Source organism: Aythya ferina (assembly GCF_964211825.1).
Source record: "Aythya ferina genome assembly, chromosome: 3".
NCBI classification, from domain to species: Eukaryota; Metazoa; Chordata; class Aves; order Anseriformes; family Anatidae; genus Aythya; species Aythya ferina.
Genome location: NC_140298.1, coordinates 80,982,202 through 81,009,470, shown reverse-complemented (window position 1 = coordinate 81,009,470; position 27,269 = coordinate 80,982,202). Strand labels below are relative to the sequence as shown.

General features: G+C 38.9%; 1 protein-coding gene across 1 annotated transcript in view; it reads left to right on the top strand.

Annotated features, from left to right (window-relative positions):
* Positions 1 to 1,357: 1,357 nt before the first annotated feature.
* The window catches only part of ARHGAP18 (Rho GTPase activating protein 18), a 90,712-nt gene continuing 64,800 nt past the window's right edge, over positions 1,358 to 27,269 (top strand). The window contains exon 1 of the mRNA XM_084516221.1: positions 1,358 to 1,463. Coding sequence (XP_084372347.1) covers positions 1,420 to 1,463 — 44 coding nt within the window. The 5' untranslated portion in view covers positions 1,358 to 1,419. The remainder of the gene's footprint in view (positions 1,464 to 27,269) is intronic.

Below are 27,269 nucleotides of genomic sequence, written 5' to 3'. Positions count from 1 at the left end.
AAACAACAAGCCCAAGGATCTGGTATATAAAGCTTTATGTAGAAGGGGCTATAAATATTCTAAATAGCAGTATTTATACAGTGCGGCTACAAAAAGGATCTATTTTTAACTAGTTCCTTCTATCTTTACAGAATCTCTGTATTTTGACTCATCAACAAAAATTACACATGCTTTTCTCTTGAGTCTGATATTGTCAAGAATGTGCAGATGGAAAGGATTAGAGACTACAGCAAACCAGAAACTGAGTTAAAATTCTTACTGGCTATGGGGATTTCCAGTCAGTTCTTCCTAGAAAACACTGAAATATGATTTACAGTACCCAATTTATTGCAGAAGGGTACAGTGACCAAATTGTTACTTATAGGAAAAACCTTCTAATTTTTCATCAAACTTATGAGTTTTGTCTTTGTGGCCCTACTTATTTCTAAGCTATCCATGGTCCCAAAATACATACTGGTGAACTAGGAACATTTTATGTACTGTGACTTCTCTTTAATTCTAGAGTTTCAGTGAATTCTAGAGTTGTGTTGAATATTATCAACACAATGAAGTGCTTCATTAGAATAAGTCATTATTATAAATCAAGCATTCTGAGATGGAAAATATGAAGTATATATTTGTTTGCAACCTTCCCTTTTAAAAGTTAATGCGTGCTTTATGACCATCTTTGAATTGAGTTCACATACATATTTTTTGAGATTTTTGCCTGGTTCAATGCCCAGGATGGATGCACGAGAAAGGCAGAATTAGGCTGAAGGGATATTCTCAATTTGGAGTGCAGCAGAAAGGATGTAATTAGTATTCATAACTTGAAAAACTGGAGTTACCACTGTGATCATCTGCTCTGTGACCACCTGATCTCCAGAACGGAGACCACAGAATTCTCTCAATAATCCCAATCAAACAGTTATAGAGACTATATGTGTGTTTTATACGGAGATTTATATAGAGAATATTTATATGTGATATTTCCAGTACTTTTAGGGGCCTACAGAAAAGCTGGGGACGGACTCTTTGTCAGAGAATGTGGTGATAGGAGAAGGGGTAATGGCTTTAAACTAAAAGAAGGGAGATTTGATTTAAGGAGGAAATTCTTTACACTGAGGGTGGTGAGGCCCTGGCACAGGCTGCCCAGAGGAGCTGTGGATGCCCCATCCCTGGAGGTGCTCAAGGACAGAGATTTGAGCAACCTGGTCTGGTGGAAGGTGTCCCTGCCCATGGCAGGGGGCTGGAGCAGGGTGATCCTCACGGCCCCGTGCCAGGCCGCGGGGCGGGAGATGGCGGCGGCGGCGGCTCCGCCTCCGGGCCGGGCCGGCCTCCCGGAGCCGGGCAGGGCGGGGGGCAGCGGGCAGGCGGGCGGCAGCCCCGGGGAGCATCCCAGGGCGGCGGCGGCGGCGGAGAAGGCGTCCCGGCGGCGGGATGGTGACGGTGGTGACGAAGCTGGTGCATTACCTGCACCTGAGGTACGGGCCGGGGGCGGGACGGGACGGGCAGGGACCCACTGGCGAGCCTGCGCCTCCCGGGTGGCGGGCGGGAGCCGGAGTTTTCCTCGCCCGCACAGGTGCCCGAGGGTTTCGCAAGAGGTCCGAAGGCGAAAAGTGTCGCAGGAGGGAGCTCGGGCTGAGACAGAAGCGCAGGTGGTGCGGGCAGGGATGTCCCCGCCTGGCGCTTGGGCAAACGCAGAAGGCATTTGGGCAGGAGAAACCTTTGCCGGCTCCTTTCCCTGCCTCCCTTCTCCCGCTGGGCAGTGGTAGCTTGTTTAGCAGCATGATGCTGCTGCTTTTGAACCAGAGCGTCATGGTTTTGGTTGCTATATATCCATCAGATAATAACAAAAAAAAAATCATCTGAATTAGGAAGCAGCAAATAACACAGGCAGAAGAGGGGATGCAGCGAAACAATGCGGTTAATTTATTGAACCATCAGCAGCCCCATCACTGTTGGGTGTTTTGTAGGTATCATGAGAAAGGATGCAGAAGTTTACCAAAGTTTTCCAAACTTACAGGTTTACCAAACTTACAGAAAGCTCTTCTCATGCTGAATGAGCATCAGCTGCGAGTGTCTGAAAATGTGCATGTCTGGAAATATAACAAATGGGTGGCCAGTGGCCCCTCTGAAGGCATAATTTGGTTGTTTTAGTACTGACCGAACAAAGTGCATAGAATTAGGGTTAGGTGTTTAAATGTCCAGCCTACTTGCTTTCATGGGAGAGGCAGAGCTGTTGGAGATGTTGCTGCAAAGGGGTCTCAATAAATGCACCATGCTAAGAAATTGAATATTATAGTGCTGAATAAATGTGAATTAGGACAAGTTTTCATTTGTCACAGCTAAAAAGGGGACAAATATTTCACTGAGTATCGCTGGAGTAGCAAATAGTGGAGGTAGCTGGAAGGACATGAACGAGGACAAGGTGTTCCCTGGTACCAATACTCTTCAGCGAGAGAGATCATAATTTCGCTCTGGGCTAAGAGGGGAAGGGTACTCTGTCATCTTCAGGCTTACAGTGCAGCTTGCTTCTAGCACAATTGCATAATATTTTTGTCCATCCACCACACGAAATTATGACTGATAGGTCCTGTGTATTTCGGGCGATGCCATTCAGGCACAAACAGCAACTATTCAGCGTTATAGTGGGCTTATTCTGTGCTTCCATTGGCAAGTGGCCAGCAGGATAACTACGACCCCAGAAAACAGTGGAGTACGAAAGAGAGTGCGTAAACATGAGATTGTATAGCATATTCATTAAATAGTATACTTTACGAGCTCTGATTAAACCATCTTAGTAGGCTTCTGGTTAGCCATGAAATAATATTTTTTTAATTTACATGAGAATGGAAATAGTAAATTAAAAAAAAAGTAACAGCAAGGAAATAGAAAAAATAGCTATTTTACTGAGTGAAGAATTGATAGGCAGCTGGAGTGCTGGGAAAAATGCTTATTGTCAGCATTGTCTCCCCATGAGTGCAGCATACAGTTAAATGGTAAGGTGCTTGGGTCAGCTGTCATCTTTTTATTCTGTGTAAATACTTAACCAACGAGGCCTGGTTCATGAATTGGATTTCAAGGTTCTACCACAGTTAAGTGAATAACTGTTGTGCTAATAATGTCATAAGAAAAAAATATTTGAATGTGAAGGACTGTACCTACTAAGTTGAGAAAAATACAGCTTGTGACAAGATTAAACTATGCCAATAAAATAGTACATTGAGCAGCCTAAACAATGGTTATAATCAGATCCTCTGGGAATCATAATTATGCCCTTAATTTAATACTTACTGAAAAACGGATAATTAATTCAAATTGCTACAGGACTTGCACAGTTAGCAGAAATATAGGAATCATATGAATCTTTTTTAGCTTTTAATTTGACATCATTGCCAAAAAAAAAGGATCCCAAAGCTACAGGAAAAATATTGCACCCTTGGGTACTATATAGCAATTCTGAAAAACGCCCTTTCTGAAAATCAGAAGTAAATACACCGAAATACAGCAGTCATAGTTGCTAGAAGAAACCGTGTAGCAGTACTTGGTCTCTTACCTTGACTAATTAGCCCTTACAGAGGATGACTGTACCCGTTTAAGTCAACAGCAACAGTTCCCATTCAGTTCGGCCATAAACTTCTAATTGGTTTCAGTCAGACAAAAGCAGGCTCACTGAATGGGAATGGATCAGCCAAGAAAATAATTGTAAAAAACACTGAGTTATGATCAAGGGTGAGATGTTTTCATATAAATATGCTTTACATAATTATCTCCACATAAATAAAGATCACACACCATGTGAAAGCAGAGCACTATACAAAAATGAGATGAGCAGTGATTCCTGAGAACAACAGACAAAAGAGACAGCGGCAGATAGAACAGCTCCAGAGCACACCAAGCAACACAAGCTGAAGACAAAGACATAGACCCGTGAATGTAAGACATTTATCAGGGGAGTGAACATTTGAAGCTACCAAGGATATTTCCACAGTAAATTGTACTGCAGAAATTTGAATTGAAGCATATTTATGTTAGGTACAGTTTCTATTTTAGAAAAAATGAAATAATTAAGCTACATGGGTAGAAAAGAACAGCCCCAGACTTGAAGTGCTTTTTTGGAAATGCAATATTTGTTACAAATTACCTGTTTTTATAACCCGCCTCAGAAAGTGGCTGCATGAAATGCAGCAAGATTGTTAATTTAAACATCAACAAATAAACCATTATTTTTCTCAGAGTGGTCGTGAGACCCCTGATATGTGCAATTTTTATATTTTTAAAAAGTTGGTCAGCAAATAATACTTCTGGTAGGGCTGTCAGTCCCATTTTCTTCCAGCCCTCTGATTACAACATCTTTATGCTCACCGAGAGGTCTCACCAGGTTGTACAGGGTTTTGGTATGAGTACAGACTTAATTTGCTTCATAAAAGTCCATGATCTGGGGTCTGTATGGTTCAAGATGTGGCTGATGGACTGAACACTGCCTGAGGAATATTTCTGGCAGGTCTGGCAAATTTTTCTCAAAGGACCCTGGGACTAGGTTTAGATGGGGCACTACTGCTGCTCCAGCACCTTGTTGTGTGGCTGTTAGTTAGCTTGAGGAAGGAGCAGAGAGGCTGAGGAAGCAGTATGAGTCTTCCTCCTGTTTAGAGGTTGAAGCCGTTGTTGCTACGAAAGCACATAGTCTGGCCCTCTTGGTTTGCTGTTCATGTTGACCATACTTGGATGACTTGCTTCTGTATGGAACTTCTTTTTAAGAAGTTTCATGCCCCTTTTAGGGCAACCCAGGAAACTGTTGGGATTCCTGAGTCCAGCTGGGTGTCCCTGCCTCCACTCTTCTGGGGACTTGGTACCAGCTTGGCCATCCCTGGTGGACAATGAAGACTACATAGGGTTCTTCTGGGTGCCTCAGGTGAGGTTACACAGCATAGGTATCATTGTATAGCTCCTTCTGCCCTTGCGCTAGTATGCAAATGGTCTGCATGGACCACTGCCTGGCCTTTGATTTCTACAAAGAAATAAAATCAAAGGTATGATTTTATTGTACATAATTTTATTCCATCTGTGAAATTGTAAATGAACACAACCTAACAGAACGCATATACCTGAAGTGACTTTATTGACTTCTGAAGTTTTTGAGTTCATTTTGTTTACAAACAATAAGTATCTGTAACATAAGTATTTGTTTCTTTGTTTGCTTTTTATTTGATGTACTTACTCGCTGTTGCTTCCTCCACCCTAGTGTAGGAACGTAGCACAAGAGGATGCAAAGTTGGGAAGAACTTCCTAGAGCTCCCTAAATCCTACCTTGTGGTTTTTTAAAAGAAAAAAAAAGGAAAAAAAAAAAAGAAAAAAAAGGCTGCAACCTCTAGTTGACTTGATTTGATAAGCATACTGAGCTTTTTTAAAGATTAAGAAGATTAAGTTCTTTGCCCTTCTGGATGGTTGTTCTTTGCTCTTCTAGATATTTAGGAATGGATTTCTAACTTTCAAGCTACAGTTATCAATAGAAGGTTTCTGTGCGTTCCTTTTGTATTGATGTTCTCTAAATTAATCTCATTCAAGGTTTCTGTATTTATGAGTACTCACAGGCAGCAATATCAGCTATATTATCCTTGCTTCTTAGTTGCTCATACAGAGTAATTCTTTACTTTCCCATGTGATCGTTCCATCTTTGAATACATCTTTCTTGATTAAGAGTGATCAGAGGTGACACTATAATTTTAAGTAATACCTCATCAGTGTTTGATGATATTAACACTTTGCTATCTAGCCTGACACATAGTAGGACTACATATGTAGGTTTTTCTTTATTTCTTTTGTGTTGTTGTACGGTGCTGTTGTATGTGTTGTATATGCGTTGTATGGTCTCATGGCTGTCTTATGAACAATTAATATCTCTCATTTCAAACTGAGGAGTCCCCTGGTTTATAGTACAAAATCTAGTTATTTAGTCTGTTATATACATACATTTGTGTCTCATGTTTATTTTTTCCAGTCCTTTTATTCATCTATTTTTCCTGTACAATAGCCTGGACTTTCTCGAAATTGATATTCCTAATTTCATGCTATCAGCAAATTTCACATTTTTCTTTTTGTGCCAAAGTTATTAACAAAAATGTTAAATAACAAGATGATTAGTAAGAAGCAACATTGAGAAATTTCAATAGGAAGCCTTCTCTTCCCCCAACCTATCAATTCATTTTTACATATAATATAATGCTATCTCTTTTCAGCCAATTCTTTCCCCAGTTTATAAACTTGCATCACTCCCAATCTCTTATTTATGCAACTGTGTATGTAATTGTGATCCTTATGTGGTTTAATAACAAATGCGATACTGAGGTCCATAAAAGTTACATTGGTTGCATCCCACCTTTTTAATAAAACTATTTTACTACCAAACTCTCTATTTACCTTGGTAAAGCTATGCTGTATTTATCATACTTTTCCATTTCCCTCTTCATGTCAGAATATTATTTCATTCAAAGTTCTTTAAGAGACTTGCACTCTGTAGAGCTCTGAGTAATAACTCTAAAGTTGCCAAGACCACAGTTTTTCTCTACCCAAGAGTGTTAGCATAATATATATAATTCAGAAAATAAAATTGTAGAATCATCTCGTTTGGAAAAGACCTCTAAGTCATACAGAATCATCTAGGTTGGAAGAGACCTCCAAGATCACTGAGTCCAACCTCTGACCTAGCACTAACCAGTCCTCCACTAAACCATATCCCTAAGCTCTACATCTAAACGTCTTTTAAAGACCTCCAGGGATGGTGACTCAACCACTTCCCTGGGCAGCCTATTCCAATGCCTAGCAACCCTTTCAGTAAAGAAGTTCTTCCTAATATCCAACCTAAACCTCCCTTTGTGCAACTTTATCCCATTCCCCTGTCACCAGGCATGTGGGAGAATTGACCAACCCCACCTCGCTACAGCCTCCTTTAAGGTACCTGTAGAGAGCAATAAGGTCACCCCTGAGCCTCCTCTTCTCCAGGCTGAACAAGCCCAGCTCCCTCAGCTGTTCCTTGTAAGACTTGTTCTCCAGACCCTTCACCAGCCTTGTTGCTCTTGCCTTTGCCTAGTCATCCAGTCCAACCTTTAACCTAGTACTGAAGTCCACCACTAAACAATGCTAGTAAGTTCTAAATCTACACATTTTTTGAAGCCCTTCAGGGATGGTGACTCAACCACGTCCCTGGGCAGCCTATTACAATGCCTCACAACTCTTTCAGTACAAAAATTTCTCCTAATATCCAGCCTAAACCTCCCTTGGTGCAACTTGAGGCCAGATCCCCTCATCTTAATGTGACAAGATCACTTGAGGTGATATATATATATTTTTAATGACTTACTACTGAATTCCCCATTTTATAGGTGAACTGTTTCATTATTAATGATGAGAGATTATCTATTCTGTCTGAATTCATTTTACCAAATCTTGTGGTTTATCCTGGCCAGCAGCTAAGCACCACACAGCCATTGGTTCACCCTCCCCCTTCCCTCTCTGGGATGAGGGAGACAAACGGGAAAGTGAAGCCTGTGGGTTGAGATAAAGACAGGAAAATAATAATAATAATGATACTACTAATAATAATGTGTACGAAACAAGTGATGCACAATGCAATTGCTTACCACCCACTGACCTATTCCCAGCCTATCCCTGAGTAGATGCCCCCCCCCCCCCCTCCCCAATTCTGGCTAGCCACCCCTATATATTGTTTAGCATAACATGAGATGATACGGAACAGCTTTCCTGGGTCTGTCCCCTCCCAGCTCCTGCTGCACTTGCTGGCAGGACAGAGCGAGAAGCTGAAAGGTCCTTGGCTTACTGTAAGCACTGCTCTGCAACAATTAAAACATCAGCATGTTATTTACACTCTTCTCATCCTAATCCAAAACATAGCACCCTACCAGTTACTTGGAGGAAAACTAACTCTATCCTAGCTGAAACCAGGACTTAAAACTTTGCTTCTGTCTTGAATGTGATTTCATGTTACACACACATTTTCATCAGTTGTCTGGCTTTTGCTGTCATTCCCTTTATAGAAAACTGAGTTAGAAAGTTTGCTTTTTTTGAGGTGGACATGCTAACACTATTTTTTATTGCAATTCCATTCTTACTGTGTAACAACTTCACTGCAATGTCAGTTCCCTTTTTCTCTGTACTGTCATAGAGTAGTATACATTTGTTTTAATTTAAACTCCTAAGTTTCAGGACCTGTCAGCTGTCAAGACTCAACTTTTGGCAGTTCTCATTTTACTCCTTTGCTTTTTGACCTCCAGGACAAAGCTTTCTTGTTCTTTTTCCCCTTTTCTTGTAGGTATTTTGCTCATACCAAGTATAGTGTTTAGATAAATCTATTTATTTTTTTCAACTGAAGATACTGCACACTTGTCAGTTGTCTTTATGGAACTGCCACCTTGTTTTCCTTGGAGGATACTGAACATATGAGAAGCCCATGGTGAGGCTGTAAAACAGAGAACTCAAGGTCTTGATATCATCAATATGTAAGCCTGAAACCTTGTTTCTTTTTTAAAGTGGCATAGGATGAAAAAATGTGTTCACTCAGCAAAATTCTGTGTTAGAAAAGACACAGTATTCAAGCAGTTAATTCAGGTTATAATGACTAAAAATGATTACTGAAATCTATCAGCTCTACAAAGATGTCAGCCTCTTTCATCAGCACAATTGGCTCTAAAAGATGGTATGTGATTATAGCTACTTTGAAGTAGCTTAAACCACTTTCTAACCAATTTATGTCAGATGACAAAAAAATTTGAAACTAAATTGAGTGCCCATCCAGCTGTCTCAATTAAACATGGCTGATATGGTGGTGACTCTCATCTGTTTATAGGACAGCTCTTTGATTAAAGAAGGCTATCACCAGTTTGTTTTCAGCGTTTCATTTCTGCCATTTCATCTCTGTGCGATACCTCCCAAAACTACACAAAGGTGGGAGGATTCACAGAGCTCAGGAAACACCATTGCAGTTTTTCACCAGGCTTGCCAGGTGCAGTAGGGAGGGAGAGGGACGCTATTACTGTCTGGAGGTGGAGGCTCTGCCCTTTAGCAGGACCCTGCCAGTGAGGGGAACATCTGTGATAGCTGAGTAATCATTTCCATCATTCTGTTAGGAAATAAAACAATAATAACTCTGCTAGATGCACATACACCATTATTCCCTTGCTCTTCCTGATCAAATACTTATTTTCTCCTGTCTTCGCTGACTTAACCTCTCAGCTGCAGCCGCTCATCAGCAAAACTGACTGCAACGAGTAATTGAACAGCCAAATAATCCCATTTCTTATTTGCTGCAACAGTGGTCAGTAGAATCATTGGATACTTGATTCCTATCATGTATTAAATACAAGTTTTTATCAGCTTTATTCCTCTTTTAGACTTTCAAAACCACCTTCCTAATCTCCAAACAAAAAACTAAGCCCATGTAGCCATTGGAATCCATTAGCTTGAAGGGAATCACTTGCATCACTTGACCAATTTTTTCTCTCTGTAGCAGGAAGATCAAAATGAGATCAGAGATTTAAGTAAGAAGCTGGAAGTACAGTGAAAATTTTTAGAAAATCCACCAAAGAAATTATGTAGGCAAGTACATTTTACCTACTGAAAGTCAGCAAACCATAACAGCTCTTAGCTATGTTTCCCACTGAGCTGTGGGAACTTGAATAATTATCAGATGGAGTAATTAGAGACTGAGTCATTTTCTGGAATTACTGATACACAAGTCAAGCAGTGTTATGGCAAGAAGTTGGTGACTTTGTAAAAACAAACAAACAAACAAAAAACAGTGTGTAGTAGCTGCTGTAAAAAATACTTTTCCCACTGAGAGTAGCAGCAACAAGCAATGAGGGAACAGAAATGCATGCTAATTAAAAATGCCCACCCAGGCCTAAACATAGAATACAAGTAAGAACAAGCGGCTAAAATGACATTTGGAGGCAAACTCAACTCAAAGATGTCCAGCAAAAAGGAAGTAGTCATAGGCATTCAGTAAATGTTGCAGGTTTAAGAATTGAGGCCCTCCTCATGAAGGCTTCATGTCCTCACAAAAATTAGCTTAAAATCCAGGCAAATGTTATTCACAGAATTAAAAATCCTCTTTGTTTCTTACTTACAGCCAGTCTAAACAGGAGAGAGATATCTATTTATCTGATGGCTGGGGTGATGGATCACTTGAAAGTGAATTGCTTCAGCTGAGAATCAGGACCCTTGCTGGAAGTTTACACTTATCCAAGTGATCACAAGAAGAGGTGACACCCAGCGTCATAATACTTCCATTTGGACACAGAAGGGAACAAAGAGTGTATACTGCACCAGTAATGTTCAGTGGAAAGAAGACTAGACACCTTCTAAATAGGAATTTTAAACCAAATTGCCACTGCAATTTGAAGGAATGTGCATTATTTTGTGCTTCACAGTCCTTACCATTTCCTCTGTGAGGAAGGCAGTCTCTTTAAGCCAGTCCCTGATAGAAAGGCCATTGACTCTTGCAAGCAGGCATGCGTTATAATCCTAATTGATCAGATGTGCAGATGCATGTGCAGAAAGACGATTACAGTTGTGGTAACATTCTGACAGCTAGGGGAGAAATGTGTTTTAGAACCAGTTTCAATCTGTCTTGGATGATTAAATTGAGTCTTTGCCACGTAAGTGAACTGTGGGACCAACCTTCTCCCCTATGTCCTACTGGTGTGGGATTAGAGCAAAGGGTGGGTGCTAGAGGAGAATTGGTCTCCCATGCGTTTGCCCTATAGGAAATTCTAATTCTGCTTAAACAGTTTTGGTCCTCTGCTCTTCATAGTAGGAAAGCATATGGTCCCACATTTCGTAGCCAACACTAGCAGTAGATTAACCTCTTAGATAAATGCTACATTTTGCTAGTATGACAGTAAATGCAATTAGACCTGGGCGTAATGACAGAAGATTCCATAGCCAGAGAAAAGTGCATGCTGTCTACAAATTAGAGACCCGATACTAATTTGTAATTATATATATGAGATAGAAAGGTTTATATCTCCAATAATCTTTAAAGACTGCCATCTGCTTCTAGACAAACTTAAGAAGTAAACGTAATTTGGATAAAAACCTGCTGTGGATAGTTAATTCAGTTAGGGGATCAATTTCTAATAAAATTTAAGGATTGGGCTGTGTGATAATCCTTTGAATTACTTGCAGCAGCAAATTTGTCCTTAGCTTTTGTTCCCTGCAGGGTCATAGTGGCACTCTGTTATCTGCTATGTGATATGCCTAATACGGTCAATAACAACTGATGAAACAAAACTGAAAGAATGTAAAGATGACCTCTGTCATAACAGTAATAATAACATTGCCGCTTCTCAAAATGTAGATTATAATAGTGCATTAAAATATATATTTTTAAAATATAATTGTGATGGTGTAAGAAGTTGTTTTTAAGACTAATCCTTTAAAATAGGAATGTGTGCACAGGTACATACACTTGCTACAGATGGGATCAGCAAAGTCCTTCATTGTTACAGGAGGAAGAAGACATGAAATGAGGAAAGAGCAGGACAGGAGTGTTTGAGTAGATGACAGTTTAGAGCATCTTTCTTTTCACAGTCTTTCAGGACTGCTCCTATTTCTGCTCCTAAGCAAGAGCCGTTTGCATGCAGTGAGCTCCCTCATATAGGCTGAACTCCCCCTGCAGTCTATGTCCTTGACAATTTATGTGGAACTCTTTCACTCGGCAGGGTAGAAGGTCAATTTCAATTTGATAAAGAGGAAATCTTGTTGACCTGTATATAATAGATTTAAGTGCAGTATGGGGTGTTTTTTTTTTTTTTTTTTTTAAAGATGTCTTTAGAGCCAATGCAGAGATACCATTTAAATGTTTTTGGCTTTGTGTTGCTACTCATCTTGAGATTTATATCAGATTTATAAATCCTGCAAGATATTTTTGCTAATGGAAACATTACTTCATCTATTGCACTACTAGCAACAGAACACAGCTTTCTTAGGTAAGTCAGAAGTTCAGGCTAGTGTCAGAGGTTAGCTGCATTACTCATTTGTGATGAAAGAAAAGCCTCTATTAATGCTTCTGCACTAGGATTAGGATGACTTGAATTTTGTAATCACTCATTTTTGACTGCTGGCATCATGCTGCCATCTGACAACAACTGTTTCCTGTTTGCGTTAATGGAAAAATTCTGGTAGATTGTTTCTTGTGCCATTGCAATCTCAGTGTTATGTGTTCCGGTTGTACTTTATGTTTCCTTAAATATGCATATTTATTGCAATGTATTCTTAATGTATACCCATATTACATATACTATTGTTTATTTTTGTCATCTGCAGAATAAGAATCCAAAGAACCAATGTTGTTCTACACCATTTTTAAAAAAAATATCTATAGATAGGAGGGCATCAAGTAGGACAGCAGAACCCAAAACTTGTTATGAGAAATAAAACAGACATTTGGTGCACATAAGAAGAAAAAAGAAGAGTAAGCGTTGCGTGTCATGACACTGTAATTTCCGCTCTTGGCGGGAGGCCAAGGGGGAAGCTGCCAGGGTCTTCTGAAGCTCCTGGAGCTGGAAGATCCTCTGTTGCAGGCTGCTTTCTCCACATTTCCTGCTAGCTGCTGCCTTCCTGACGTTAGGCTGCATTTGCCTAAAGTGTTCCCTGAGCTTCAAATTGCTGTAATACGTTGGTGAAGCTTGAAGGTCTTTAACTCACTTGTTTGGTGTTGACACCGTTGGACCGTGGGACAGATTGAAACTGATTTGACTGACAGCTGTTGCTATGCTCACATATATCAAATAAATTTGGTATTGGAGATTAAAAAAAAAAGTTACCTAAATAACAAATTATTTCTTGAAATCAGAAGATGAAACATTTTTAATGTTATAATGTAATGTATAAATGAACTCTTAGTAGATAATATTTTAAAAAAAATCTCTTATTGAGCAGGGGATATACAGAAGAATGACCAGTGTTGGTGTTGGTTGTGAGGTGAGAGAACTTTGCATTAAGATCCTGTTCTTCTCTATGGATGTTTTCTGAATTTAGCTTGGGAACACAATGAAGTGCAGGCGTGGACAGAGGAGAGGGGAAAAAAATCCACATTTCAAGTCAGGCAAATAATTTTATATGTCTTAAGAGCAGAAACTCAGAACTGAAGGATCCTATGAAATACTTTATTGTAATTTCATGTGAATTCGAAGTAGGGATGGATATATCGACAGAGAATCACTGGCAATGAAGGGCACCTGTTTTGCATCCACTGCTACCCAGCGCTGTGTATTTGTGCTGTAGATTGTCCTGAGGATACAGCTCTCTTTAATACACTTAAATGGGGAGAAGGATTATGTCACTGTCAGTTTGGGAACTCTTATGCTCTGCTCTGGACAATTATTTTAAAAATCCTATTGCTGGCAGCAGAAATGCTCAAAGCCATTTCTTAACGTCCAGCAGCAGGACTCCCTGTGCTGGGGGAGCTGGGCTCATGGGCAAGCTCTCCCCGGATCCACTTGCTACCAGCCCAGTGACTGTTACGAGAAGTGAAAGCAAAACTGCTCCCTGGGACACGAGATATTCCTAATGGTAGGACTGAGAGTACAGATGGTCTTACTCCACTTTCTGCTCTTCCTAGCACATACACAGAGTGAAAAGCAGAATTATTTGTGTTTGAACCCCGTGATCTCCATGGCTGGAACATGCTGTGGACTGAATGGGTAGGGACTGAACTTCTAGTTCACTTCTAGAATCATGCTCTGGAGTTTGTGCAACAAGTTTGTAAATAAGAGGATTCTTTGGACACACTCTGGTAACATTCATGCAAGGATTGTTAGCCTAGCAAAGCGCTTGATTTTGCAGTGCTCTTTGGTACTAGCTGCTTCTAATAATGAGGCTGTGTGCAAATATGAATACTAGGGGCAAAATAAAAATATTACAAGCACTAGTGTATACAATTAAATATTACAGGCATTTTTATGACACTGCAGAATGTATAAAAAGTGATCAAATGTTTAGGGATAAAATGGAAGGAAACAAAATACATAATACTCTGCTTATGTTGAAGGCCTGTTGTGTAAACTGTATTTAGTGTTGTCTTTAAACAGCTGAGTTCTTGTGAGTATTCTCAGGAGGGTTTCTTTTATTTGTACCATCTATCTCAGTTTAGTCTGAAGGAAATACAGTTTATTTAAAGTGCGTTCTTAGGTTGTGTCCCTACTGTCTCAAACATAACACTGGAAACAAACAGTCAGCAGGACAGTCTGTGCACATCAGTGTGGGCAGCGTTATGAGCTCTGGGGATGTGTGAGAATGTAATTTTTTGAAGGACATGGGAGATGTAAATATATACTGACATTTTATAGTGAGAATAGAATTATTTAAGAAAGTCTTCAATTCAGAGGTATTCTTAATATTTGTACATTTTGCCCTAGCAAAATGTATTTGGGAGTTGTAATTGTTTAACTCAAAATATCACTCAGAAATTTGGAGTGCAGAGGACATCTTTTTATTTGTCCATTGACATTTTTGATATTTACATTTCCAATCAGGGTGTAAATACAACAGTTTCGCCTGACTAAAATGCTCCATTAAAATTTAAATACAGGTTTACTTAGCTAATACATAATTCACTGAATAAAGATAACACCAAACATCCCTTGTGAGCTAAAAACCTGGCTTGCAATTGAGAAAGGGGCCTGTGTTCTGCAGATAAGTGCACTGTCAGTGTTATTCTGTGCTTAAAATGCTTCAGCTACAGGGCTAGAATTGAAGAATTGCTTCATCTCTGCGATGCGGGAGCAGGGCGAGCTATGCATCACAGGGCCCAGGTTGAGCGCTGAGTTCCTGAGAGTTGATTGTGTCCACAGCAGATTAAATGTGATCCAGATTTCCTTCAGTGGTGGTGCTTTTAAATCTAATGAGAAAGTTTTATCCTCAGGAAGTTTAAGGAACTCACTCACCAAGTTAACAATGTATGTTACTTAAAAAGAAAAAAAAAAAAGTTAATTTTTAAAATGCAGTATAATAAAGGTTTGGGCTTTTTTTGTTTTGTTGTCTTTTTGCTACTGTACCATAACTTTACCATACTGTATCATAACTTTTTGTCATTCATACAATACACATTTACACTATTTTTATTGGTGCAAGGAACAAAAATTGCTTTTGCAAGCAATTTGAACACAAAATTTGCTTTATTGGATTGGACCAGAAGTCTGTATATGTGGTGTCCTATCAACACTTAAAACTCCTGTATGGGCATCTTTTAAAGACGGGCTGACATTCGCGCTGCTTTCACCAGCTTGCAAACATATGCTGCCAGGCAGTTCCTGAGTCAGATTTTCTTCCTACAGATTTGGTGATATTCAATGGATTTCTTTTCTGCCAGCATCTCCAGTCTTGTCTCGAGCCTCTGTAAGCTTTTAGCCTCCACAACACCCAATGGCAAGCAATTCCACGGCACAATGACACTCTGTGGGAAATACCACCACCTTCTGTCTGTTTTGAATCTGCTTTTTCATCTTAGCTATAGTTAATTCCCCTTAGTTCTTGTACAGGAAAAGACAGTGAACAATCTATTGGGATTTCTTTTTTTCTTTTTTTTTTTTTTTTTTTTTTTCCCCTTCAAGGTTTTATTTTGCTTAGGACCCAGGCTTCACTTGCAGACTACCTTCCCTGCTTTCCCCCCCCCCCCTTTGTACTATAATAATAGCTGATGGCAATATTGCTAGGGTTACATGTATGACCCCTGAGTTATAAATGGTATTTAATATAGTTTGAATATTGATATTGTTTAACATAAACACAGCTTCCATTATATTTTGTTTAGGTGTTCGGGGCAATCAGCCTCTTAACTGCAAAAGTGGTGTGGCTGTGTGACTTAGGCAATAGTTTTATTTTACTATCAACGTGCATTGTTTACTTCAGTAAGCTTATGTTATGCCAGAGGAGTTCGTCATGTACTGTTATGGCTTAAAAGAATTTCTGACATACACAAAGTACAGTACAGAAAATGCCATTGCTATATTTGTAAGTATATTCCCAATATTCATATGCTTTTTGTATACGCTATATATATTTCCAATATTCATATGCCTTTCGTATATGCTATATATATTTTTTTGTATATGCTATATATATCCATCCCCAAATATGAACAATACACAGTACACTTGCAATTGTTACAAAGCTTCATTTTAAAGTATTACCCTTGCTTTTCATTAAAGTACTTATCTGCAATCAAATGAACGAGAAATTCGGTTGATTAAATAGTTCCAATATTCTGAATAGCTGGATGTAGGGAGTTCCATGGACTGGAGCAGGATTCGGAGGCTGCCAGTCGTGGTGCAGGATATGACAGTGCCCTGAAGTTACTCCCGTTTCTCAGCTTGTTGGCTGTTAACAAATGATGCATTTGCTTCATGGGGAAAAGCAGAGTTCCATTTTCACCCTTGTAACAAGTACTTTAGGCAGCACTTAACACTTCTATAACTATTATGGTTATATACTCTAATACATATTTCTGCATAACATTACAGCACACATTAAACGTTGTGCAGATTCCTTGTGAAAGCATCTTCCTATGATTACTGTAATGGAATGCACTTTGCATAGATAATATTGTAGAACTTGATGTTTCCACAAATAGATAGCTCTCAAACTAGGGCTATGAAAAGGAAATAATCTTCAGCTTGAAATCTGTTCATAAATAACAATAATCTTTTATAGCAATTCTATATTTTTAGTGATGCCCCAAAGCAATTGAAGGGAAGAAAGTAGCAGGAAAAGAAAAAGCAGAAGGATTATTTTGGCAAGCATGCAGCTTTTTCCCCTTAACTTTTTATTCATGAAGACACAGTTGCAAGGAACTTGGCCAGGAGCCCCAGAAACAGCATACAGACATGATCTCTGTGCTTATTCTTGGGTAAAACTAAAACTGAGAGTTTGATGGCTGAGGATTAATTCTCCTAATTTCTGTGAGTAATCTCTGTGTTTCTGCACTCTTGAAAACCAGACTATGTTAGAGAGAAATGTGAATGTTTATTAACAATAGCTGTTTTACTAAAAGACCTACTGCAAATATGGATTGGTACAGCCACTTTGGATTGGTACAGGCACCTACTTACCCAAACAGGTATTAAATTAGTTACTAGTACTCTTATGTTGATAAAACTGCATCTACACTAGGGTCTGCTTTTTTTCCCCCTCCTTTATTTTTTTTTCTCATTTTTTCCTTTACCAATTCTGGAAGAATAGAAGTGCAAAGTTAAATTGTACCAGGACCCAATGAGAAAGCCCCCTTTCAGTAATTCATCTAATTCTTTTGGGAAGTGCTCCAAAACTGGGTACTGTTGTGATGAACATGAACAGGAAATTTCTTTCTGAGCATGAAGATGAGCTAACCCTTGGTGATCTCATCATTTCAGTGGAAGTACTGGGGGGAAGAATTGTAAGCGAATGAATCCTTATGAAGTTTCAGGTTTCTGTTCCTTCCTCCCTCCTATATATTTAACCAAGGAAAGGGAGATGTAAGTATCTGATCGTGTTGCTGTTTCATAAAAGACCTATGGACTGCAAAGAGTGAAGTTTAAATAAATCAAACGGTGATCTAACCAAAAAGCACAAATAAAAAGCAGAATTGGAAAATACTTGTTTGTCCTAAAATTATCTCCAGTAAACAGAAAAACAAAGAAAAAGCACTTTAAACATTACAAATGTTTTGTGAATCCAAAACTCAAAGTGAGGCCAAGCAATTTACTCTAGTAATGTCTTTATTCCTCAGAAGAGAATTCACAAGCCCACACTGACTGGGGACCAGTCAGTGCTCCAGCTGCACCCAGCACTGCTTTAATTAGTGGCAAAGAAAGGGCACTGAAGTCCTTGTAGAAGCCAGTTTAAAATCTTCCTGTACAAACGTCATGGCAGATAATGCTAGGGAGAGGATGAGACTCTCCTGCAGCAGCTGATCACAGATAAACGTAACAAGTCCTGAGGCAGAGCTGTGCTTTCAGTGTAGTGCTGCATTGCTTATCTCTCCCGAATCCTCTCCAAGAGGAGCATGAGGCAGCCTGGTGTCAGGATGGGAACTCGGGGCTGAAATCTTAGTCCCAGGAAAAAGTAAAAGTTTAGGCTCTAACTCTGCTGAGGTCAACGTTTTGCTTCACATGTTCTAGCTACAGAAAAGCTAAATGCTACTGTCCTGTCATTTTTAACCTCATTTCCAAGGCTTTTTCATGCTTTGATTAAATAAGGCTACCTTCTTCACAAGCACTGATGATCCCAGCTGTGGAAATCTGTTAGTTTCTAGTCTTATGACATATGCATTTATCATATCATTTATCAATTTATCTTTTGTGTATTTATCACTTTTTGTCTTATCTGTCTCTACTAAGAACCTATCACAATTATCTGGTTATGTCAATTAGGCAATTACAAAATTTGGAAGCAAATGCTGGTCATTGTATGTCTGCATATACAGTCAATGAGTGAGGGAAAACATTTGGACAGTATCCGAGCCTTGCTTGTTTGTATGGGGCACATGTGCTGGTTTTGCCAGGTTTTTGAGTTGTCCTTCACCTTAACACACTGTAGCTTGTCCTCCTAAACCTAGATTAGGCGTGATAGCACAGACAGAAGCAAAGCACAGTGTAATTAGTAACAGTGAGTACTACCTGATTACTCTAACCTGCTGAGCTAATATAAATGATACTTTTATGATACTTGTTAATGTCACAGTTAAAATTCTGAGCAAATTGTAGACTGTGGTGAAGCAGTGGTGGAGTAACCTGTGTGCGTGGTTGAAGCCTTTGGATGTCAGCCAGCAGGTGGCAACTGGAGGAAAGCTTCGGTGGGTGACCATCCCCATGTGCACTTCTACAAAATGTCCCAGAATAGCATTACATGAAGTAGGTGCTAAATTCCCTCAAGAGCGGCAGAGCTGATGGTATCAGAAATCTCTCTTTTGTAGGTAATATATTCTGCCAAATTTTAATTGCCATGCACGCTCACATACAAAATGAATCTTTTCAGTGAGAATTTGTGAAATACCCACCTTATATTACTGAAAGTGCTTACTTCTTGCAGTACAGTTTTAAAGATGGTAGAAGATTAGTTTGGAAATAGATAAAAGAGTTTTTATAGCTGGCTTACTCTTCAGGGATTGTCAACATGCATACTTACTGATAAAGAGATGATGCTGTGGCTGGAATAGATGCACCCTTTCAAAAACGTCACCTTTCATTAACACAAAATGCGCTCCTCAGTTCCTTGCCCCTGTCTGTCATACACACGTTCACATCATGTAAATTAACACTGAGCTTTCTTTTATGGTTGAGGAAGGTTGGAAAAGAGAACCTAATGATTATTTCATATTTGCAGAGAATCTGTTCCCTGCCAAGAAACTGTGATGGACTGATGTGAATTCTGAGATGGAAGTACCAGATCGTAATGCCTGCTGGCAACTTGATTTTGTACTTAGCAAAAATACCTGAAAGTGCAGGAGGGATGGTGGGCTCTGATCCTGGGAACTGCTTTTTATCTCCGGGTTAAATGAATGCCTCCCCTGATCTAGGTTAGGAGCACCATTTCCCTTGTTCTTTAAGTGACAACAAGGAGCCTTCCTTGCCCCATGCTCTGGTGACAGTTGTGTGCTTCAGAGCTGCTCCAGGGCTGCTTTCCCTTGTGCTGGGTATGTGGACAAAGCTCATAGTGAAGCCACACACACTACATCCTTATAGACTGACATTTCAGGAGGCTTGGCCAGTTTTGTATGTTATGTGTATTACACATGCATATATAGAAAATGTTTCCTTATATGCATGCTTATTTATAGGATGCTTCTGTTTCTTTTTTCTTTTTTTTTTTCTTTTTTTTTCTTTTTTTTTTCTTTTTTTTTTTTTTTTTCTGGACATATGGTGAACAGTATTGTACATCACGTGAGTTATTAAATAACAAGATCCTATATTGATTTATATCAAAGTGAATCTGACTGCTGTAACATAAATACCATTTCTTGTGAATATCTTCCAACTGAACTGTAAATGTTATGTTTTTCCTGCAGAAACTACACAGATTATATTCTGCTATAGGCAAACTTTCAAGTTTAGCCTTCTGTAACATCAACTATTGCTTCCAAAACACACAGCGCTGGTACTCTATTCTTGCCTTCTACTTCTACAGCTCTGAACATTGCAGCGCAAACCTGTCTGTCACAATCTCCCTGCAGACAGAGATGAGCAAATTAGCTACAATGAATATTTATTGAATTTATTCATTTGTGACTGTCACAAATAAACCCGTAGAGGACAAAGGCCTTAGAGGCTATGATTTTGATGCTTTCTTTAAAATTGCTTGTGAGTAGTGTGTGTGGCAATGCATCAGCCTAGAAATACTTACGAACTTTTAAGTTATTGCTAGGTACATATAGCAATATAGCTGTACCTATACACTCATAGGTACAGCGATAAGCTTGCTTTGAGTTTATTTTTCTTGCTGTATGACTGGTATTTTTTCATCTTTCTCATGGGCTGTTTTCAATCACAAAAAAATAAACAAGCACTCAAGTATTTATTTATTGTAAAAGTTCTTGCACAAGTGTTCACATTAGTTTTCTTTGTAGTTTTCATTCAAGCGAGTTACATTTTGAATAGTTATGAAGAGCAAATAAAAAGCATCAGGAGTACTATCAAAAACAAATGATCAGTTTTATTCCTGCAGTTTATGCTTGTGGATTTCTTTGTTCTAAATTTGGTCAGTTCTTTTTTGCAATAAACCTATTGGAAAACACTTCCAAATATCCTATTATTTAATTCAAAATTACAAGTGCTAAGCATTGCTGTCAAAGTGAATTTGTGCAAAAGTCATAGTTAAATATTTGGTTGTGTTGAGGATATTTGCAGAATGCTAGAATAACAGAAATGAGCCTAGTAAACTGATAAAAAAGGGGGAAATATGGGGACTTTAATTCCTCACTTCTGTTTTGTCTCTGATATGTACAGTTTTAAGAGATGTTGCCCCATTAATGTGATATTTCTCAAACTGTAGTTAGGACTTTACATGTAGTTGAAGTGTGGTGGCCTTCTTTTGCAATTTAGCTGAATTCCTGGAAAATGCAGTTCTGAGTTGATGCAAACCATTTGTGAATTTATGTTGGATTCAGAAGACTGTTTCAATTCAAAATAGCAAAATAATACAAATATTGACAGCTTGAAATATTCCATATGAACGGTCTCTGACTTTGATTCAACTGTGTAAAATAAGGGAGAGGGAAACATTTAAGAAAATGTTTTGGGTGAAAGAGAATGTTGCAGAATAAGTATTTTTCTTTTTCATATCTGTAAGAAATAACTAAAAATACTTTGTTCTAGGTTAACTTGAAGTTTACTGGGAAAGCTTCACTTTAAAAGCCTTTAAAGAGCAATCATTTTCTTTCACGCAGCTGATGACTCAGGCAGTTGTTTCTTTCATTGTTCTGAAGCGCTTGTTGCCAGCCTAGCAGCTACATTTCTGGATAGCTCTGGCTTACTTGGTTTAGGATTTTGTCACAAAGTTCATGAGCTTTTCTGACTAAACCAAGAAAATAATCTTCTCTGTCATTGCTACTGCATGTTTTACTCCACCAGACGTTTCTGCGCTGTGATGAAATCTGCAGACAGCAGCAAAATTAGAAGGTTAATGAAGAGAGAGCACAGAGTCAAAAAGCAGGCTGACGCAGAGGATGTATGCAAGAGGGAGCATGGCTTCAACTTCCTAGCCAGATGTAGAGTGAAAAAAAATCCCAGTCCCTGCTCAATCCTGATCTAAAGCAGTCGGGGGGAATAGCTGGTACAGGCTGTGAAGCTGGGTGACAGACAGCCTGCTTTTTAAAGCAGCAAATTGTGTTGTTGTTTCATGTAGGTTCTCCACACTTGCTCATCCTCATTTCACTTGATGAAACTTGGGCTAGCCATTCTGTCTGTCCAGTTACACCCAAATGCTGTATGAAGCAATTTAATGCCTAATTTAAAGGATAGGAGAGGTAGAGTTATGAGTTATGGGAACCTTCTCCACTCCTGTGTCTCCAGTGGTTTCAGTGTTAGGTGTATTATCTAGGAGGAGAGACGGAACTGGGATTTCTGGCTTTCATATGACAGCAACCTCACAACAAAAAATGAATGCCCCCCACCAGTGTGCATGTATCCCTAACAGGTTTTGGAATGACCTTCCCATGTGTGCTCTAATGTGCAAACTGGTCAGCAAATCTGCTCCAAATGTATCATACACATGTACGTTCAAGTTGGTCATACGAGGACTGTGAGCACCAATGTGACATAGCCATGCAAAAAGCTAATGTTTTCCACAATATAGTGCTTCTGACATTGTGCAAGATACCAGTTGCCCTACAGAGTTCAGGACACTGATGCTCAGGGAAGATTGACTCACATTGGAACAGATGCAGAAAAAGGCAAGAAAGATGGTCAGGAGGATAGAAGATTTCTCTCTGACAAAAAAAGTTAAAGCATGTAACATGTTTAACACAGGGAAAAAAAAACTCTTTGGGGAGTGTTATAGAGCTGCCTTAATTCTTAAGACAGGATTGTTCAGAAACAGATACCATGCGGCAGAGTTTTTCCTTGGTCTTTATTTTCGTACACTTGGAGAATGTATCTACCTGTTCCACGTCTAAGTGACCCTTTGGGAGCATTAATAAAGACTGAGCCCATCACATGCTGAAAATACGGTGTCATTTCAGTCATACGGTGTCATGTCAATGGCATATGTGAAGTGATAGTTTAAACAACTAAAATTTGTATCAAACTATTTCAAGAGAAAGCAGGCTTTCAGAGTCACCAGTGAAAAACCCTTAGCCCCCAACACTGATAATAACTTTTCAAAAGTGGTATGAAACTTCAGTTGTGGTATTAAGTTTTCCCCGTAAGTCCTATACCTCATGTTGAGATACTACAAAGTGTAATATATTTATAATTTGTTCCCTGTGCTCCTGAATACAGAAACCCATGCCATTTTATCCCTTTTAAATCACACACCAAAAAAAAGTCATCATAGTAAAGCAACAGGAAATAATACATTGCACTTTTGGTACTTTTTACTGTAATTCAACGTATGGTGAATAACCTTCATAAATAGTTGGATATTATTAGCCGCGTTACATGGATAGAAGGGAGGCAAGCATGAATATGAGGATTGTGCAAGGTCACACAGCAAATAAATGTGGATAAATTACCACTACTGAAACTGATATGCCTCTGGGTAAAATTCAGCAGCTGTCTGACCATGAGCGAAAACATTAAAGCAGATGAGATGAGAACCTCATGCAATCAAAACTCCCTGTGATTTTCGTAAGGTAAACAGATGGACTGTGATGGGCGAGACCTGAATTTCTCCAGGGGGTGCGTTCAAGAAAAATCAAACTGGAATAAATTCATATGCTCATTAGTCTTCACATGGATAATCTCAAAAACGGCATCAGTAATTACTGTTTCACCTTTTGCATTCATCACATTAAGAATTACCAAAGCAGCCACCAGAGTGCACCAGATACATTTCAGAGCAACTTGCAGGAAAAGAGAGGAGGGTGTGAAGTTTCTCCCCCTCTTCTTTTCTTCTTTTCTTTTTGCTGAGATTTGAAACAAGCCAGCTGTTCAAATTTGTGTGTGGAGGGCAGTGAGGGAGAAGGCCATCACTTGCAGAAAGCCAGGAGGCGGTTGTTTCTCATATGCACTGTTGTGTCTGTGCGGTTGCTTCTGTGTCAGTTCTGTGTTGCCTACAAAATTCCCCCTCATACTGAGCTGTCTTTTGGTAGTATTGGACATATTTTTTCCATAAAGAATGCTATGGAAAAATTGAATGTGGGATGCACGTTAGTTTGAAGGATCAGACCGTCAGAAATATTCATGATGTGCAGGCTAGCAAGGATGTTATCAGATTTCTGTATGCAAATTTACTTTCTGTGTAAACATGCATGTGTGACTTCATTCCCATTTTGATACTCGGGGTAGCTAAGCTGATCTAAAACATCTCCTACATACTAGGACATTTCAAAGTATTGAGTACTCCACATTTTATATGCCGTATGTTGCACATTGTAAATGAACAATGTCTTCTATATGTTCACAGGCAGCATAAAAACAGTAAAGATGTAGTTTATCTGATAGATGTGGACATCTGCATGTGACCTACTCATCTAGTTTATCTTTCTAGCCTGTGGAAGGAAACAGACAGTTATAGAGCGTGATTCATCTTCATGTCCTAAAGTGGATGGATGACATAGGTCAAATGATTCTACCCACTAAAAGTGAATTTCTTTTACGGACTTTTAGTGGAGCCTAAAATCACTTGCACAGATATAGACATAAAGTGTTAAACAGCAGAAATCATACCCTGTGTGTGTAATATTCTTTCCTATACTACAGGAAATATAAATTTCCTATATATGATAGGAAAGAATATTTTTCCTGTATATAATATTCTTTCCCATATTGCTGCTCGCGTTGCTCATTAACGGCTGCAGAACTCTGTTAAAGTGTGCGGTTCTTTGTGTAGTGAAGTGCACCACCACGTGGGGTATGAAGCTTAGCTAGTGTTAGACTTCATCTTACAATGTATGAACAACTTTCTGCTTCATGCCTTTTCTGGCTGTTAGCTGGAATCCTGGAAACATAATTTGGACAATGGAAATGCTGCCATTTTATTTGAATGTGAATTAGGTGAGGGAGCTGACTGAGGCATTTTCTTAGTTGAAGATCTCTCTGAACAAATTTTACAGTAGGTAATGCTAGGGAAAGGATGAAACTCTCCTGCACTGGGTCATTACAAATGTATTTTACAAGTCCTGAGGTACAGTTGTCCATTCACTGCAGCTCTGCACTTGTTGTCTGAACACTACAGTATTGCTTCTAAGGGGATCTCTGGAGCTCAGCAGAAATAAATCCGTGCTGGGCTGTTGAAGTCAGTCTGTGAATTGGAACTTCTAAGCTTATCTGTTATAATTTCCTCAAACCAGTGCTTCTCAGTAGAAGCAGTAAAATGCAGTACTCAGTAAAATTCAGTAGACTGCATTTTTACCTGCTGATAATTGCTGCATCATCAAGAACATGAAATGTGTAAAATCAGCCATCACCTGGAAATAATAATTAAAAAAAAAATCAATGTAGTTTTGAACTTTTTTTTATTAAAAAAAAAAAAAAGGAAAAAAATCATTTTGCAGTAAAGAGTGAAAAACAGATGTTGAACAAATATATATTCAGTCCTTATAAAACCGTGGTGAAGAATGGTGCTGATGAGGCATTTTCTTTTTAGCAATTGCTTTGTGAAGAAAACACTAAGCATTAGAATCCTGCACTGCTTGGCCCTGGTGACTGATTATATTAAGTGTAAGGGTACTTCATGACATCTTAATCTAAATATTTGAACTCTTTGAAGGAGTCCTGGGTTCAGCAGTAAGACAGGCTGATTTGTAATCTCCTTTCTCAATTATATCTCTTTCTACCACATAAAGCTATATGCCTCAAATGTTGCATTCTTATCTAGCTGATAACAAGTAACCTTGCTTTTTAAATAAGTATACCTGTACCTTGTTAAGAACAAGAATTGCAACTGCAAACTTGATAATTACTGAGTATAAATTGGTTTAGGCAGAGGACAGACCAGTGAAAGAGTGGTGATATTCTTGTCAGTTTACAGCAATAATGCATCTGTAGATCTAGATTATTTATCTGCCTCCAGAATGATTTCAGCAAAGAAAACTAAACTGTGCTGGAGTTATGCTGTCATAACAGGACAGAGTTTGATCCTATCAAGCTGTCAACCAGAGTAAAGAAAAAAGCGTGCCTGGAGTTAAGCTCTTAAATCCACAGGAGCTGTTGCATGCTCAGCACATTTGAAACATGTCATACTAAAGACAGATTTAAAGAAGGGAATTGCTATCTTTGTTATTTCTGAGTTATCAGTAATTTAGTCTCTATTCTTATTTATTAATAGAACTTCTTTTTTTCTTGGTCCTTTTCCAACCCTCCTTGTGATACACTTACAAAAGCGTGCTTATTCTCCAGCTGATGACTGTAAACTCAGTCTGGGTTTTGCCATTCTTTATCTGCCTCCACTATTCCCCTGTGGACTCGGCAGCATGCAACCCTTCTCCCCATTTTCCATTTGTCGCAATTTTTTCTTTTACCAGTTCCTTCTGATGCCATGCTGGTACATTGTGCTTCTTCATTCTTTTTACAGTGGAAATATGGTGTATCCTAATTATAATTTATTTTAAGATGCTTATCAAAGGATAAATACTTTATATTTTTACTCTTATGGCACCTAATATATATTCTTTTGGGCATTGGGTTTTGGCAAGCACTCATTAAACTCAGAATGCTTTAAATATTTTTACTTTTTTTTTTTTTTTTTAATCTATTCTTTAAAGGAAGTTTTACAACTAAGTAGAGTATTTGGCATGCAAACAGCTAGCTGAAGATTTTAGAAACTGCCAGGTCCTAAGGCAATTTCATTTCATTTACATTTTTAGTTTTCTTGTTTTAGTTTAAATGGAAAAGGTTGGGTCCTTAACAAAATAATTTTGTATTCTGCATAGGCTGTTCAACAATTAGCCACACATGCATTTAAAGACAGAGCCAAAGGCAACAGTAAATAGGTGTAGTGGCATATATTAACAGGGTGCTTTCTTGTCTCATGCTGATGTGCTTCTAACGTGAGTAGTGAAAAGAGATGGGTCTTGTTTGTGTCTGTGTGTGAGAAATCAGGCCCCAGTTTTTGCCTTTCTGACACAGCCTGAGAGATGTACTGAGTGCTGTACGTGTGTGCTGAGGGTACAAGGAAATCTTCTCACAGCTCTAAGTTTTACAGTGTTTTCATATCCTTGCTTTTTGGCAAGTTACACAGGTAACTTGTCCCAGTGCACTGCTTTTGGTGCATACTGCTACTTCAGCTGTTGCAGCTGGGCCACTGAGACACTGCTGCACTGCTGAAGTAGCAAGCACAGTGGCTGTGCCTTTGCTTTTACCCTTTGGAAACAGATGACTTCTTGGGAGGTGGGGCAGCACGCACAGCCTTTGGTGTGCATAAGAGATCTGCCCTGAGACAGCTGGATAAAAATTTCCACTTATTTCATATATCTCTTCTCCTTTATTGTAATACATATCTGAAAAGCTTATTAGTACTACTTCCTGTTTTCATTAATTTTTTGTTTAAATTTGAAAACTTTGATTAAAAATTGTCAATTTATGTACAAAACCATTTTAGTCAAAACACTTTGGCCAGCTGCCTGCTGATAAAACATTGTA